The sequence below is a fragment of the Chinchilla lanigera genome, unplaced genomic scaffold, assembly GCF_000276665.1.
Source record: "Chinchilla lanigera isolate Chin_1 unplaced genomic scaffold, ChiLan1.0 scaffold00137, whole genome shotgun sequence".
Lineage (NCBI taxonomy): Eukaryota > Metazoa > Chordata > Mammalia > Rodentia > Chinchillidae > Chinchilla > Chinchilla lanigera.
Window position 1 is genome coordinate 3,505,363 of NW_004955538.1, and position 17,713 is coordinate 3,523,075.

The 17,713-nt window shown below is 42.9% G+C and overlaps 1 protein-coding gene across 1 annotated transcript in view; it reads right to left on the reverse strand.

The window, feature by feature from the left end:
* Positions 1 to 17,713, reverse strand: part of Brf1 (BRF1, RNA polymerase III transcription initiation factor 90 kDa subunit) — a gene marked incomplete at its 5' end in the record, with an annotated part of 75,383 nt that overhangs the window by 36,041 nt on the left and 21,629 nt on the right. The window contains 1 exon segment of the mRNA XM_005410860.2: positions 10,620 to 10,793. Within this exon segment, the coding sequence (XP_005410917.1) occupies positions 10,620 to 10,793 (174 nt within the window).

The following is a 17,713-nucleotide window of genomic DNA, read 5'->3' on the forward strand; positions in this document are numbered from 1 at the left end:
TTTGAGACAGGATCTTGCTATGTAGTTCAGCCTGGCCTGGAACTCACTATGTAGCCCAGACTGGCCTTGAACTCACAGCAATCCTCCTGCCTCAGCCTCCTGAGTGGTGGAATTACATGCATAAGCCACCACACTTGGCTAAAAATAATCTTTAAAAAAATCTGTGCATTTCACCCCATGCCAATTTTACCTCCAAAGAAAAGAGTCATAAATAATGAATTTAAGTGAGCTAATCACCTCCCTCTGCAGGACTAGGGGAGGGGGCAGAGGCCTGCAACTTGCTTTGAATACATAAGAGGATGACGGATGGATAGCTGGTGAAGAGGGGCAGGCAGACAGTCATGGCAGAGTGAAGGCTGCAACATTCATAGAAAACTATAATTACTTCAACTCTGAGATGGGAGAACACGTGTTATTTTTTAAAAGGAGGCTGGACTTAAACTGTTAACCAAGTTAAATAGATACCAGGTGACCCATGGGTCTGACAGAGTATGTACATGGTCCCCTACCTGGGGACAGAGGAGTGGAACTTCCACTTGCCAAGAAGCCCAGCCAGGTGGCATTCACCACTGTCTACCCACACACCCCTTTTGATTCCTTCTTACTCAGTTATTCACAGCCCAGCCAACAGTGCCATCCAGGGTAGAGGTTCCAGGGTGCAAACCAGGTGAAGGCTCCAGCATTCAGCAACCTGGCCTGCACTTGCTATGCCAGGAGCCATGACGATGGCTCCACAGAGCCTCTCAACACCCACTACCAGTCAACACTCACACATGCTGGCTACACAACTCTGATGCCAGCTGTCTACATAATATCCCTGCCATCTACACAACCCTGATACCTGCTGTGTACACAACAATCTAGCAGCTGCTGTCTACACATCCCTGGGCCCTGCTCTCTGACAACATGCTCAGGAGGCACTGAAGCTGTCCCTTTCCCAATTTCCTGCAAGGGTAACCAAGGCTGAACAGCAAGGTCATTCTCAGAGGCAGAACCAAAACTGAGTCCAGAGGGTCTGGCTCATGTTTCTGCTCTTGACCTAGCAGAGGATGAAGCAGAACGGCCTCCAAGATGTCAGACATTGTCCTTCCTGTCATGCCCAAGTGGAGGGCCACTGCCATCAGAGGCTTCCCAGCACATCCACGAGCCCTGCACTGGACAGCTCCTGCAGAGGCACAAAGCTGAGTGTGACATCTGAGAAGATAGAAGAGAAGGAGCTTCATCCCAAGCTTCCAGAAACGGGAGCCTGGTAGGGAGAGAGGGCATCCAGGACCCATCCCTGCCTGGGGCAGGTGCTGATGGATCTCAGACACAGCTTGGGGTAGCATCAGTCATTGCAGAACATGGACAGCATCAGTACCCCAAAGAAGGCCCTGTGAGGACCCAGCTCCCAGGTCGGAAATAGCCCTGCCCAACACAACACCAGGGTCACCCTCATGCTGGCCTCAAGGCTTAGAGAAAGCATATGCTCTGGCAGTGTCTGAACAAGCTATGGGGTACCTGCCCACCTTTCTCGGAAGGACTAATTCCCCACAAAAGGCCAGCATGTCCCTGTTCCACTGCACCTCCCAGGCAGTACACTAAATCTGAGAACCATGGCAGCCTGCAGTAATTCAGGTGGGCTGTCACATGTGACATTTGTGAAGTATCCAGTGGCCCAGGGATCTCTGCAAAGCCCTTGCTGTGCTGGCCTAGGAGCTATGCTGAACAGGCCCAGAGCTAACTCATGCTCCCTGCCCACTGTGCGAGGCAGAACTCAGGGCACAGTTACATCCTAACCTTCTGAGACAGTCATGCTAATGGTTCAATTAACCATGTACTTGCCCACCCTCACACATGCAGCCTCAGGCTTTCAACCCCATTTGTCACCCAGCACACCAATATTCCTGAGAGGGGCGAGCAGCACAAGCCAAATGTTGTTTCTGAGCTCTGGCACCAGTGACTTCCAGTTTTAATCATTTGCTCACAGTCTGGCAGAAAAGCAGCCCCCTCTGTCAAGAACTGTTAAGAGCCGGGACAACCAGAGGTATTGCACCACTGCTCTCCTCAGAGCATCTGCCACTCTCCTGGCAAAGGGGCAGCCTCATTCTCATACAGTCTCCCCCAGGGGGTGATAAAATTTGGATTTCAGGAACATCCAAAATAGCCAGACACACAGGTCCATACTGCCTAGAAAAGAGACAGCTTGGGGTAGGGGATATAGCTCAGTGGTCTGCCTGGCAAGCACAAGGTCCTAAGTTCGATTCCCACACCAAAAAAAAAAGGAAAGGAAAAGAAAAGCAGCGGTCACTCAGGTGAGCCCACCTCCACACACACAAGCTCCCTGCAAAGCAGCACAACTCCTGAGTGGCACAGGGCCAAAGGCTGGATAGTACAAGCCCCTAAGGCAGCTCTATAAGGCTGAAGGGCTGAGCATGGATGTCTGCATTTGAAAAGTTCCACAAATGAAACAGCTGGGGGCTACCAGTCCTGAGCAGGTTTTGCTGGGTGAGCCACCCTGGCCCATATGGCCACTGCCTGCCCACGGAAAATTAAATTCCCTCTTGAGGGAAAAGTATCTACTATCTCTGCAATTTTCTAGATATAATAATATGCAGCATTTCAATCAAAAAAAAAGCTACTAAGCACAACAAAACCAAAAGAACAAAATCCAAGAGAAAACTAAGACATAAATACAGAACCACAAAAATCCAACTACTAGATTTCTCAAAGACTCACACATAACCATGTGACAAGATGGAGAATTTCATCGAACAGCAGGATTCTAATAAGGATAATCTAATGACAACTAATCACTGAAATTTAGAAGTTAACAGATGGTTTTGATACCTGATTAGATACAACAAAATAAAGGAAGAAAGGTCTAACATACATGTTACTGAAATTTCAGAGAGGGAAAAGAGAGAATGGGGCAGACCCTATTAGAAAAGACACTACCCAAGATTTCTATACTAAACAGACAAAAGACATCAAGTCCCAAATTCTAGAAGCTCTATAAATAACAACCTGGATAAATACATAGAAAATCACATCTAGATACATCAGAATCAAATCCCTGAAGCAATGACAAAGATACTTCCTAAAGCAAGTGACAACATGCTTACCTTTTAATTACTTTCAAAGATAGCAGAATTATAGCTCACCCGTCATTCGATCAGTGTCCTTTTTGTTTTTTTTTTTTCTTTTTGGTACCAGGAATCGAACTCAGAACCTTGTGTTTGCCAGGTAGGCGCTTGTGCTGCTGAACTACATCCCCAGCCCTCACCCCTCAATAGTAACAATGGGAGGCAGAAAAAAATGGAATGGTAGCAATAAAATATAAAGAACAGAAACAGACTTCTATACCCAGCAAAAATATTTTTCAAAAGTGGAGACAAAATGAAGTTATTTTTAATTGCCAGGAGACATTTTTTTAAAAAGGGAAAGGGAGTTATTCAGACAGACACCAAATGATCAGACTATAAGTACAGAAATACAAGCTGGGTATGGTGGCACATGCCTATAATCCTAGCACTTGGGAGGCTAACGCAGGAGGACTGCCATAAATTCAAGGCCAGCCTGGGCTACATACTGCATTCAGGGCCAGCCTGGACTACACAACAAGACCTCGTCTCAAAAAGAAAAAAAGAAAAGAAAAAGTACAGAAGTACCGGAAGAAATGAAGAATCCTAAAGGGGTCAAAATTGGGTAGATGCAAGGGAATCCTAACAGTTCAAAGTGGCAGCAATAATAATAACACCACTGCTTGGGAAAATGTAAGGTTCTAATTAAGGTAGACACTAACAAACAAAGATACAAAGCATAATCTCTAGCACTAATTACTAGTACTTAGAATGATAATTAGTAAATGTAAACAAGTTATTTAAGGGAAAAATATACAATAAAAACTTGGTTACTTTAGGAGGTGGTAAGAAAGGGATGGGAGAAAAAAATGGAGCAAACATGAAATATAAATGATAAAAGCCAAATATATCAATAGTCACTAAATTTAAGTGCATATATTTAATTAAAAAACAAATACTTTAAGGTGGGATTTTAAAAAATTAGGATAAAGCATATAATATATGCAATTTACAAAAAAAATATATTCTAAGCTGGGTGTGGTGCATAGCTCTAGAATCTCAGGACTCTGAGAGGCTGAGGCAGGAGGACTGCAAATTCAAGCCCAGCCTGGACACTATTAGCAAGACTCTCACAAAAATAAAAAGGGGTGCAAAGTTCCTGGGTTCAATCCTCACTACTGCCCAAAAAAAGAAAACACTAAATATGACATGAAGAAGGACTGAATTTTCAAAGATGGACTATGCACGCATTAACAAATACAAAGTGGTGTACTCATCCAAGGCAGAATTTCAGGGAAAATGTATTAGGGAGAAAACCTATTAGTCAGAGGGACACTTCATCATGTTAAAAGATTCAATTCCTCCAGGAGGGGATATAACCTTGAATTTGTATTTACCTAATACAGCTTCAGAAAATAATGGAAAAATGAGAAGACAGGAGCAACAAACCCACAGCCACGGGGAGAGCGTGACTCACTTCTTTCACAGTGGCAAAGGTCAGGGAAGAGGACATGGGCATGGCAAACTGCCTGGACCTCACTGACCTCCGCAAGACATCCCAGCCAGCTGAGGATGCCCATTCCCACCTGTGACTTGCAGCAGCCAAAGCAGGCAGTTAGCTGAGCTGGAAGTGACTCCAGGGGCATTCTCTCTCTCTCTTTTTTTTTTTTTTTTTTGAGACAGGGTCTCGCTCTGCAGTTCAGGCTGGCCTTGAACTCACTTTGTATCCCAGGTTGGTCTCAAACTTGCAACGATCCTCCTGTCTCAGCCTCCCAGAGTGCTGGGATTACAGGTGTGCACCACCACACCTGGCATCCAAGGGCATTCTCAAAGCACAAGGGATTATACTCAAAATTGAGAATGAAAGGAAAACTAGAAAATCCCCAACTGTTTACAAAACAAGCCATATACTTCTGAATGACCTATGGACCCAAAGAGAAAAAATACTCTGAAGTAAATGGTAATAAAAATATGACACTTTAAAACTGTGATACAACCAGAACCCACCTAGAGGAATTTATCCTCTCAAATGTTTGCATTAGAAAAATCAAAGGGAGGGAGAAGGAAAAAAAAATGGAAAGAAAAAATGGAAACAAAGCTTGTGTAAATGGGGGGAGAAGGACTGAAGGGAAGGGAGGGGAATGGGGAAAGAAAGAAAAACTAGGATATATTATGTACAGGTACAAATTCCCTATGGATGAATGTGATCAATATATATGACAAATATCTATTAATAAAAAAAAAACTTTAAAAAAGAATAAAGACAACCTACAAAAAATTTTTTTAAAAAGGGTAAAAATCAAAAAGACAAAACTCAAGGATATAAGCATCTGTCTCACGATGGAAAAATATAAATCTGAAAATAATAGAAGGCAAGAAATAAGAGAAAAAACCAACGAAGTTTGAGCATACAATAAAGCAACGGTCTGGTTCTCTTGCTGCTGGCGCAGGGGAGGAGACAGAGCCCTTACATTGCTGAGGGCCACAGGACGGACAGCAAGCAGCCTGGCAGCTTTTCCAAACAACAAGCATAACCTACCAACAACACTTGCACAGTTTCAGGTATATGCTGTGCTAACAAGCAAATACAGGAAACAGAAGGTGGATCTGCGGCTTGTTCAGGCCAGTGGCTTCACAGAGTGGGGGGTAAAGGTACACACAGGCTTTACTAAAGGTGATGGTTGCAAAATTCTGTAAACAGACCAAAATTACTGACTCGTACATGCTAATGGGTGGACTGTATGGTGTGTGAACTACATCTCACTAAATCTGTTACTGCCGGGCATAGTGGCACATGCCTGTAATCCCAGCACTCAGGAGGCTGAGGTAGGAGGATCTCTGCGAGTTTAATGCTAGCCTGGGCTACAAAGTGAGTTCAAGGCCAACCTGAACTGCATAGCAAAATCCTGTCTCAAAAAGACGTGCCCCCCAAAAAAAGATGCTCCCCAAGAAAGACACCCCCCTAAAAAAAGCCAGTAACAAAAAAATTAAAAACAAAACCTGTTACAAGAAAAGAAAAAAAATTCATAAAAAAACTGATAACCCTTTAGCAAGACGGATCCAAAAAAACAAACGCAAAATTTCCAACAGAAGACATGAAAGAGGGGATACCTCCATAATTGTTTCAGATAGTTTGTTTGTTTATTTATTTATTTATTTTTTGTCTTTTTGCATCAGGGTCTGGTTATGCAGTTCAGGTTGGCCTTGAGCTCACTTTGTAGCCCAGGCTAGTCTCGAACTCAAAACAATCCTCCTGCCTCAGCCTCCTGAGTGCTGGGATTATAGGCATGCACCACCAAGCCCAGCTCCTGTTTCAGACAGTCTAAAAGGATGTTAAGGGAATATTAAGAATAAGTTCAGAAAAAAAAAAAAAATTCAGGCAATACATTTGGCAGCTGTCATAATGTCAATGAAGCCTTGCAAAATACAATTTCCCAAAACCAAAACAACAAAGGATAGACCCTGGCTAGTCCTAAATCTTTGAAGAAAATAATCACAACCAGCAGGTCATGGTAGTACTCACCTATAATTCCAGCATTCCAGAGGCTGAGGTAGGAGGATCGTTGCAAGTTCGAGACCAGCCTGGGCTACAAAGTGAGCTCAAGGCCAGCCTGAACTGCATAGAGAGACCTTGTCTCAAAAAGGCAAAAGAAAAAAGGGTATGCCATGACCAAGTCTGGGTGTCCAAAGCAGGCTTCCCCTTTAAAAAATAATGAATGTAATTTATAGTGCTTTCCACAGTTGGGGTCAGAGGGGATAAAATTCTGTATCCTTCATGATAAAAATGCTTGGAAAATTAAGGAAAAAAAATAACACACTTATCCCGATAAAGAGGCATCTACAAAAACCCAACTGCAAAAAATCTAACAGTGGAGAGCAGAAAGCATCTCTCTGGAGACTGGGCAGTAGCCAAAGACATCTCCCCTCACTATATCTGGCAGTCACAGGCAGTAAAAGACAAGAAAAACAGATAATGGCCACATGGACTTGCAAGGAAGAACTAAAAATGGCTTTATTAGTAGCAGATACAACTGCTATAAAAGGTACACATAGTTTTAATCAGTCCATATTTAATTAACCACTCTACTAAGCCCTTATTCTCAGACTTAGCTCAGTCATCTGGCAGACCAGGACACTCAGGCTGTACAAATACTCACACCAGAGAAAAGATTCTGGGGTAAGAGGCAACTATTAAACAAGTCTTCCTGAATCTTGGGAAGCCAAAAAAAAACTAAAAATAACTACAAAGAGAAAGCAAGAGGTAAGAAGGGAAAGGATGGGAGGGCAACAAGTGTAGACGAAACAGATCGCTCAGGATAGACTATGAACCTGGGATCCCAAGCCGTGGAAGATAAAGGGAGGGACTCCTGCGCTTTAGGAATTAAACCACATAGCTTCTCCACTGGAGGCTGCCTGTCTCCGTACAGACACCACTCTTGCAAGAGTTTGAATTTTTAGCCCCGCTTTCACTGCCTCTTGAGTCCCATTTCTTTTTTTTTGGCCCAGAAATAAATTCATTTCTTATACTGTGTACTTAAAAACATACTCCAAAGCTCAAATAAGATTAACACCTAAATTATTTTTCTTTCTTTCTTTTCATTTTTTTTTTTGTGTGTGGTACTGGGGATTGAACTCAGGGCCTTGCGCATGCTAGGCAAGTACTCTACCACTGAGATACAACCCTAGCCTAACACCCAAGTTTCTGTAAGATTACTGGATAAAATACACATACACACACACACACACACACCCAACACAAAATTCCATTATACTTGTATATACTAGCACAAGAGATACTATTTACATGAGCTCAAAACATCAAACACTTAGGGAATAAATCTAAGAAAGATGTCTTAAGCCTCCCCACTGACAGAAGGTAAAGGAGTCAGTGGGTGGCATGACACACTGGCCCAGGAGTCCCATGCTCACAGCTGGCCAACACCGGGTATGGGTAGTCCTTTCTACATCAGCCTTAAGGGGAGTACAAACCACTTTGCTATCAATGCTTGCCCACTTAACCAAGTTTGAATCCACTGTCTTTGAGGAGGCAGTGAGAACAGGGGGAAGTGGGATAGAGTCTGACAGCAGCAGAATACGCAGCTACCCTATCATCCTCAGCTGAAGCAGGGCACAGGGCACCTGGAACCTGTCAGAAATGCAGACTCTGGAAGCTGCCATGACCGATGCGTGAGGACTGCCACTGACCTAAATGTTCAAGACTGCAGGACACAGCCCAAAGGGCCTGTTCCAGCACCATTAGGCATGTACATGGAGGCCAGTCTGCCATAAGCAAGCTATCCAGGCAACGACCTGGGTACCACGGGGGCCCTGCCCCTGGACAGCCAGCTAGAGTGTAGCTTCCTCACTTGGGCCTTCACCTGAGCCACCCACCTATCCTCACCATCCTAAGACCACCGTTCACACGCCACCCTGCACAAGCTTGGCTGGAACCAAATAAATACCAAAGACTTAAAAAAGCTATAGGCATGGCCAATGTATCTAAAAATACATTTTGATTCAGTATTTTTTTATGCTTTTGGCCTGTCAGTCTGGCTGTTAATCTGTGTTTATGATAATTAACTTGATAAATAGTTATAAAAGAAATAAATATACCTGATGCTAGCAAAAATGAAAAAAATGGGGGTGGAAGGGAACCAAGAGGAAAAAAAATTGAGATATGTTATGTACATGTACCAATTCCCCACCATGAATATAATCATTCTGTACTTCAAACATGTGCTAATAAAAATAGAAGTTTTTAAAAAGTCATTAAATTCAATTGAACCTAAAAAATGAATTCTACAAACAATTGTTTAAAAAAAACTGCTGGAGGCTGAGGCAGGAGGATCCTTGCGAGTTCGAGACTAGCCTGGGCTACAAAGTGAGCTCAAGGTCAGCCCGAAACTACATAGTGAGACCCTGTCTCAAAAAGACAAAAAAAAAAAAAAAAAACTGCTATAGACAAAAGTGCCCCCGCCGACACATACACACAAATGTGTGCTTTTGCAATAAGCTGCAGTAACATCTCTGGACATCTGGGGGCTCCTATGAATACCAGCATACAAGCCCTATGTAGATGTGGCTCCTTATTTCTCTTGTCCACAGGCCCAGGCAGCTGGGTCAGGTGGTAGCTGGTAATTTTGGAAGCAGTTTTCAACAGAGCTTGCTACCTCTCCTCCCAACGCAGCAGTGTTGTACTCCCAAGTCCTACTTTACCACCTTGCTCAGAAGTTCCCACTCCTAGAGTGGCTAAGGATGCTCCTTCTACTATAGGGCATCTGCTCCGACCTGGTGGGTGGCGGGGCAACACAGCCCACACTGGCCAGCCTCCTTCCTAGGTTTGAGGCTGTCCACACAGGGGATCTTCTTTCCCAGGAGCCCCTAAAAGGCTCCTGTAAACTCAGGAGGTAGAGCTAGATGGTCCATGAGCTCTGCCAGCCTACCAAGGGTCCTGACCCACAGCTAGTGCCTGCCATGTGACATTTGCAGTGGGGTTCAAGGACAGAAAAGGGCACAGGAATATCTGGCAGCAGCAGAGATATGGCTGGTCAGCTATGTGGTGGGCTCCATTCCCAACCCACACTGGGGCTGCACAAATGTTTGCACTGTCCCCAACATAATAAATTTCACACTTTTCAAGGGACATTTAAACAAAAGACTCTGAGATCTAGGGCCGCCCAGCTGGAAGCAGGTCCTAAGTCCTCTGGCAGAGTCCTGACCATCTGCCAGGACTGAACTCTCTCTCACAGGACCATCAGATCTGGGAGAAACACAATGGTCACACACGAGGAGCCAAGGCTCAGAAGGGCACCAACTGTGGGTAAAGAGTGCTACAGTAAAAAGGCTCTGAGCAATACCATGCAGCCTGTAGGCAGATGTGCAACTGAAATCTACAATTTACCAGATGTTTATAACTGTTTACAGCTCACAGTAGGCCCTGTTCTCAGGAAGCCTCTAGAGAAGATATCCCACAAAAGCAAGAGGGGTGGGCCCAGGAGCCCCAGAGCAATAGGGCAAAAAACTCCAAATGACACACGCTTAGTGGGCACAGATGGCAGACAGTACAAGGTTGAGGAGGTCAGAAAGTACTGGGAGGTTTCTTCAGTAAGACAACAGGCAGAGTTCCTGAGGCACATGCACATATGCAGAGCTCAAGGCTGGTTGCTTGAACCTGCAAAGAGGACCAGGCAACACTGTGGAGAGGAAGTATGGCCAGCAGACACATCGAGCAGTCCCCTTCCTCCTCTGTTCTCCAAAGTCACAAGGACACAGGCTCAGCCTGAACAATCTGCCTTGAAAGCAGCACCCCAGATCTTCAAACCAGAGAAAGATGCCAAAAACAGTGTGCAAGGCTAAGTCAATCTAAGGTCAGGAAGAAAATTCAAGGCACAGTTTCTGGGGTCCAGTAGAACCTGCGGGTGGGGGGCACTCAGCTTCCCAATCCCTCAAACTGGAATGGAGACTGGCAATCCAAGGAGGCATCTGTCAGCTGAATATGAACACCAAGTTTCTGCAACTACAGAGTCACACTTGAAGGAACAAGACAACAAAGGATACGAGGCGTGCCTTCTGTACGGCACACCAGGTAGAGGCAGGCGGCGATCACATGGGCCATCTTGCGTCCGCGGGTGAGGCTCTTGTTTGCGGCCATCTTGAAGAAGATGAAGGCAGTGTCAAGGCAGTGCTGGTTCAGCTGCAGCTGGCTCCCCAGGTGGTGGATGTGGCGCCTCCCTAGAACACAGAACAGAGGGACTTAGCAAGGAGTTTCTACCTGGTCACATCTCTGTTAAAAGGTAGGAGTATCAAATGACCATCTCAGCAACTGTCCAGCCTAAGCCAGCCTTCCTCCAAGAGCCAGCTGCCTGGCTAGAGAAAAGAATAGCCTCACACCTGCAATGGGAGGAGGACCACAGCAAGGCCCAGGAACACCAGGTGAATTTGAGGGTGCTAGGTTCTTCCAGCAACTGCATGGTGCTCAGGTGGGAGCACTGGGATGGCCACACCTGTGTCCATACACCATCTTGGAGCAAGATCTTCTAAAATGCTATAGGCTAAGAAGCAGCACCAAGAGGGAGCAGAGAAGCTGGGTGTGGGGGTGGACACCTACAACCTCAGCACTCTGGGAAGCTGAGGCAAGAAGACCATAAGTTCAAACTCAGCTATAAGTTCAAACTTGGCAACTCAGTGAGACCCTATCACAAAGTAAAAATAACTTTAAAAAGGGGGAGCTCTGGGGAGAGACAGGGCCAGAGGGTCCTGGAAAGGCTTTCTGCCTGTGGCATGCATGCCCAGGGGTATGTGGCAGACTGGCTTGATTTCTGTGGCAAAGTACCTAAAAGAACGTACCCTTTTGGGTGAAGCCAAACTCTCAGTGATGAAGAAGTAAGGATTTAAAAGAGCAGAACAGACCACATGAGGGAAGATGGCAGACTAGAGGTAGCAGCACCCACAAGTTGGTTGGAGGCCTCTTGCCAGAATCTGCAGGGTGCCTGGGACTGATGCTATCATTCTCAGAAGGTTGAAGAGGGTATAAGCACCAGAACATAACCAGACCCAAGGACACATCACAGGGACATGGTATACAACTAAAGAGACCTCCACTGTAGCAACAGAGCTTCCCTACCCTAAATGACACTCAACAAACACATGGTGCAAGAAAGCAAGGCAACTAGATGCCTCCAAAACCCTGACAGCCCCCAAAGCTGAACTCACAGGCACTAAAGTTTAGGAAGCCATAGGCAAAGAACTAAAAAACCAAAGGGTGAAAACATTTGAAGGGATTAAAAAAAAAGAAAAGAAACATAAGTTCCTTAGCAGATAAAGGATTTTACAAATAAAATGTTCAATGAGCTTAAAGAAAAAACAAACTAATTGAGTAAAACAAGATAATATAAGACATTTATAACCATTTGGTAAAGAACTAGAAATTATGAGAGAAAAAAAAAAGCAAACAGAAATACAAGATACCTAAAATTCAATGGAAAGCATGGGTGGCAGGTTTGACCAATGTGACGACAGAGTGTCAGAGAACAACGTGAATGTAGTAGATCATAAACTCAGGATACCCTATACAACAAGACTCCTCAAAACCTGGATCTAGGAGTGCTAGATCATTCAGAAACAACCAATATTAGAATCACATGAATAATCCAGGCGTGGTGGCGCATGCCTGTAATCACAGCACTTGGGAGGCTGAAGCAGGAGGACCATTGTGAGTTCAAGACCAGCCTGAGCTACAAAGTGAGCTCAAGGCCAGCCTGAACTGCATAGCGAGACCCTGTCTCAACAAGACAAAAAAAAAAAGAATCATATGAATAAAGGGAAAATTTGAAGGTGATTCAAAAGGTATAAAAATGTATTCACTGAAATCATAGCAGAAAATTTTCCAAATCTAGAGAAATAATTCAGTATTCAAATCCAAGAGGTATGCAAAATCCAAAATAGCTACAACCAGAAAAGAAACTATCCACAACACAGGATAATTAAAATTTAGAAATGCAACAAAGGGAGAGAACACTGAAAACTGTTAGAAGTAAGACAGCAAGCAACTTATAAAGTCAAGTATATCCAAATGATACATTTCTCAGCACAAACTTTAAAAGCCAGGAGAGCTTGGAGCTAAGTTTTCAAGCCCTAAAAGAAAACCATTATCAACCCAGACTTCTAAATCCCACAAAATTAGTCTTCAAAATTGATGGAGAAGTAGAGACTTTCTACAAAAAAGAAACCCTGAAGAAATGTATGACCACTAAACTGACATTGTAGAAAATACTTAAGGGAACCCTGCACAAAAAATGGGAGACCAACAGCACCAAAGACACATAAAGAAAGTAAACATCTAACTCGGAGAGTAGTTAAAAGAAAAAAAAAAATTAAAGAATCAGTGTGGAAAAACAATGCAATGACAAGATTCACTAAATATCTTACTGAAAACCTAACTCTTAATGTCAGTGGTCATAATTTCCCAATCAAAAGACACAAACTGGCAGACTGGGATCATAAACAACACCCAAGGCTGGGGATGTAGCTCAGTGGCACAGTGCCTGCCTGGCAAGTGCAAGATCCTGAGTTCAATTCCTGGTAACAAAAAAAAGAAAAGAAAAGAAAAAAAAATCATACGTTGCCTAAAAGAGATACACCTCATCCAAAAGAAAGCAGACAGTCTGAAAATGAAAGGATAAAAAAGGATGCTCCATGCAACCAGAACCTGAAAGCAACAAAAAGCTGCTATCTTATTTTCAGATGCAACGTACTTCAAGCTGAAACTCATCAGAGGAGAAAAAGATGGCCACTATATACTGGTAAGGGAACAATTCAACAGGAAAAGATAACAACTGCACCAAAATGTTGACACATTCAAATTCATAAACCAAAAACACTGGCTATAAAGACAGACACCAGTACAATCACAGTGGGTAACTTCAATATCCTACTATCACAATTACACAGCTCAACTGGACAAAAATCAATGAAGTATTGGAGTTAAACCACAATACTGAGCAAACTGACAACAGGTACCTACAGAGTGTTTCATCCAACAACAGAATACACATTTTTCTCTAAAGCACACAGAACTTTTTCCCAAAACAGACCATATCTTAGGCCACAAAGCATGCTTATAAAAGACAAAATAATTGCAATAATTAAATAATTCCCTACTACCAAATCATAGTGGATGAAGCTAGAAATCAGCAGCTAAAAAAACCCACAGAAATTATGCAAATACATGGAGAGTAATTCATTACTGAATAATCAACAGATCACAGAAGAAATGAGGGAAGAAATTGAAAAGTTTCTAGAACCAAATGACAATGGAAACACATCAAAACCTATGACACACTGAAAGCAGTCCTACGAGATAAATTTATAGATGTGAATATACCCATTAAAAGAATAGAGTAATCCCAAATAAATAACCTGGTGATGTATCTCAAGTCATAAAAAAAAGAACAACCCAAATCTGAAACCAGTAGAAGAAATTATAAAGATCAAAGTGAAAATTAATGACCTTGAGACTAAAAAGCAATGCACAGTGTTACAGACAGCTAAGTTAGATAGAAATACCATAGGCAGTCAGATAGGGCTAGACCCTCAAAGGAGTCAGTGCAGAAGATGAGAACACATTACAACTGTGGGTAGAGGCACATTTGCTAAAGGCCAGGCCTCAAAACAAAGATGAGTGACTATACCTACTTCCCCAGGGAAAAACAATGGTTGATATTCTAAATAGACATCAATCAACTGGGTAGGGGACCAAGACCTTGACCCATCCTTTCCAGGATAGGTCCTTGTTCTTTCCAGGCACACTTACAACATGACCTGCTTCCCCACTGGATCAATATAACCAAAGTGAGTATACTTGTAAACTTATTAGTTGATCATAGTTCTGTCCCACCTTATACCTGCCTCATTATTTTCCATTGGATCAATATTACCTAAGCAACTATACTTGTAATCTTATTGGGTGATCATAGTTTTGTCCCACCTTACACCCACTTCATGATTTTGTACCTACCTCATGATCTCTGCTCTATAAAACTTTGAGAAGTGGGCTCGGCGGTAAGCCACTTTCCAGGTCCCTTTCTGTCTCTCTTAGACAATAAATATTTCCTGTTTGTTTGTCTGTTTGTTTGTTTTGAGACAGGGTCTTACTATGTAGTTCAGGCTGGCCTTGAACTCATAGTGATCCTCCTGCCTTCGCCTGCCAAGTGCTGGGATGACAGGTATGCACCACCACACCTTGCCAATATTTCTTACTCTTAACTTCATAGTTCCTTCAAATTCATTCTTCGATTTGGAGGAACATGAACTTGAAAATACAGGATGTCGATCATGTTGGAAGTTACAACCTTTCCCTTATATGACATTTGGAAGTCCTATGTCATTCCTGTATCAAAAGAATAAATGAATCAAGAGTTGATTGTTTGAAAGGATAAACGAAGTCAGGCATGATGGCGCACGCCTGTAATCCCAGCACTCGGGGAGGCTGAGGCAAGAAGATCCTTGAGAGTTTGAGGCCAGCCTGGGCTACAAAGTGAGGTCAAGGTCAGCCTGAACGGCATAGCGAGACCCTGTCTCAAAAAAACAAAAAGAAAGAATAAACGAAACTGGTAAACTCTTAGCCAACCTTTAAAAAAAGAGAGAGAGGGAGAGAAAAGAAATCTACATCAGTGCAATTAGCAGTGAAAAAGGCAAAATCATAATGGGCACCACTGAAATCCAGATGATTAAAAAAACTTCTTCAAGGCTGGGTGTGTGGTGCACCCCTGTGATCTTAGCACTCAGGAGGCTGAGTCAAGAGGACTGCCATGAGTTTGAGGCTAGGTTGGCTCCATAGTGAGTTCAAGGCCAGCTTGACTACATAGCGAGACCTGCTTTCAAAAAAACCCAAAACCAATCAATGAAACTACTTCAAAAACATATTCTAATAAATTAGAGAACCTAAAAGAAATGGAGAAATTTCTAGACACATATGAATTATCAAACTGAACCAAGCATAGATAAAAAGCCTGAACAGACCAGTAACAGGTGGTGAAAGAGAAGCAGTAATGAAAACTCTATCAAGAAAAGCCCAGGAACTGGAAAGATTTACTGCAGAATTCTACCAGAACTTCAGGGAAAATCTAGCATCAATATTCCTCAAACTCTCCCACAAAATACAATGAGAAGGAGCACTGCCAAACTCATTCCTGGAAGCTAGCATTAATCTGGTACAAAAATCAGACAAGAATGTAACAAAGAAAGGAAACTGGGCCTGGCGCTGGAGCACATATCTGTAATCCCAGCACTTGGGAGGCTGAAGCAGGAGGATCCCTGGGAGTTTTGAGGCCAGCCTGGGCTACTAAGTGAGTTCAAGGTTAGCCTGAACTGCATAGCAAAACTCTGTCTCAAAAAGACAAAAAGAAAATTATAGGCCAATCTCCTTAATGAACATAAATGTAAAAATCCTCAATAAGATATCAACAAACAGAATGCAACAAATAAGTAAAAAAAAAAAAAAATTATGTATCATGATTTAGTTGGCTTAATCTCTGGGATGCAAGCATGATTTAACATATACAAATCAATAAACATAATACATCAAATAAACATAAGCAGGAACAAAAATCACATGATCATCTGAAGGGATACAAAAAAAACCTTTGACAAAATCCAATATCCATTCATTCATGATTAAAAAAAAACTGACAAAAATAGGTATAGAAGAACCTTAGCTCAAACTAATAAAAGCCATTTATGACAAACTCACTGCCAACACCACACTAAATAGGAGAAAAACTGAAGGCTTTTCCTCTAAAATCAGGAACAAGACAAGGGTGTCCATTCTCAGCACTCCTACTTCAGTATGTAGGGACAGGGGTCCCATATGTAGGGAAAAGCAATTAGACAAAGGCAGCTAGACTTAAGCAAGCAGAAAGACAAAGGCAAAGAAACTAAACGTGGAGGTCCCAAGTAGTGTGATCAACACAAACCCTTTACTTAATCTTAAACTACATATCCCTGAATTCCCTACTCATAAATCCTAGCCTATACCAGACAACAGGAAAGGGCATATGATCAGAAGAAATCCAAGGGGAGGACCAAAGACTGTCATGGAGCCAATCAGATTCCAGGAGCATAAACAGGGAATAGAAACCCAATAAAAGAAGCTGCAGAGGGCTGGGGATTTAGCTCAGCGGCACAGCGCCTGCCTGGCAAGCGCAAGGTCATGAGTTCGATTCCCGGTACCGGAAAAACAAAATAAAAGGAGCTGCATAGAAAAGCCCACAAGTATTTAGCTGTCGAATGTTCCCTATGCAAAGCTATCTATCATCTCTCTCTTCCCCTTTTCCTCCATCTTCAAACAAATCATCTTCTCTTTGTTTAAACTAGGCTTCTTTAGTTCTTTGCTGAATTTCCCCCCCCCCCCTCTGGTACCGGGAACCAAACTCACGACCTTGCGCTTGCCAGGCAGGCGCTTTGCCACTGAGCTAAATCCCCAGCCCCTCTTTGCTGAATTTATGATAGCTGAGAGCTACATTTTCCAGCAGAGCAGCAGCTTGCAATCCATGTCAGTACAAATATCATCCTAAAAACTTTAGCCAGAACAATCAGACAAGAGAAAGAAGTAAAAGGGGTATGTACAGGAAAGGAAGAAGTCAAACCATCCTTACACACAGATGACATGATCATTCACATAGAACTCAAAAAACTCCACAAGAAGACTCTTAGAATTAACAAATTCAAGGCTGGGGATACAGCTCAGCAGCACAAGCAACTGCTTGGGAAGCATGAGGGGCCTGAGTTTGATTCCTAGTACCCAAAAAAAGTGTACACACAGAAGTAACAAATTCAGCAAAAATAGGAGGATACAAAAATCAATAGGATTCCTGTTATCAACAATGTATCCTCCAAGATAGACATCAGGAAAACAATTCCATTCATGGTTGCTTACAAAAACCATTAAGTACTTCTTTGAGATTAACCTAATGAGAGCAGAAGTAAAAAGGATTAAGATGTGATATGTGTATGTGCCAACTCCCATGATGAATGTACTCATCATGCACAGAAACATGTACTAACAAAAAAGGAGAGGCTGGGGATGTAGCTTAGTGCAAAGGCCCTGGGTTCAAACCCCACTACTGGTTCTCTCTCTCTCTCTCTCTCTCTCT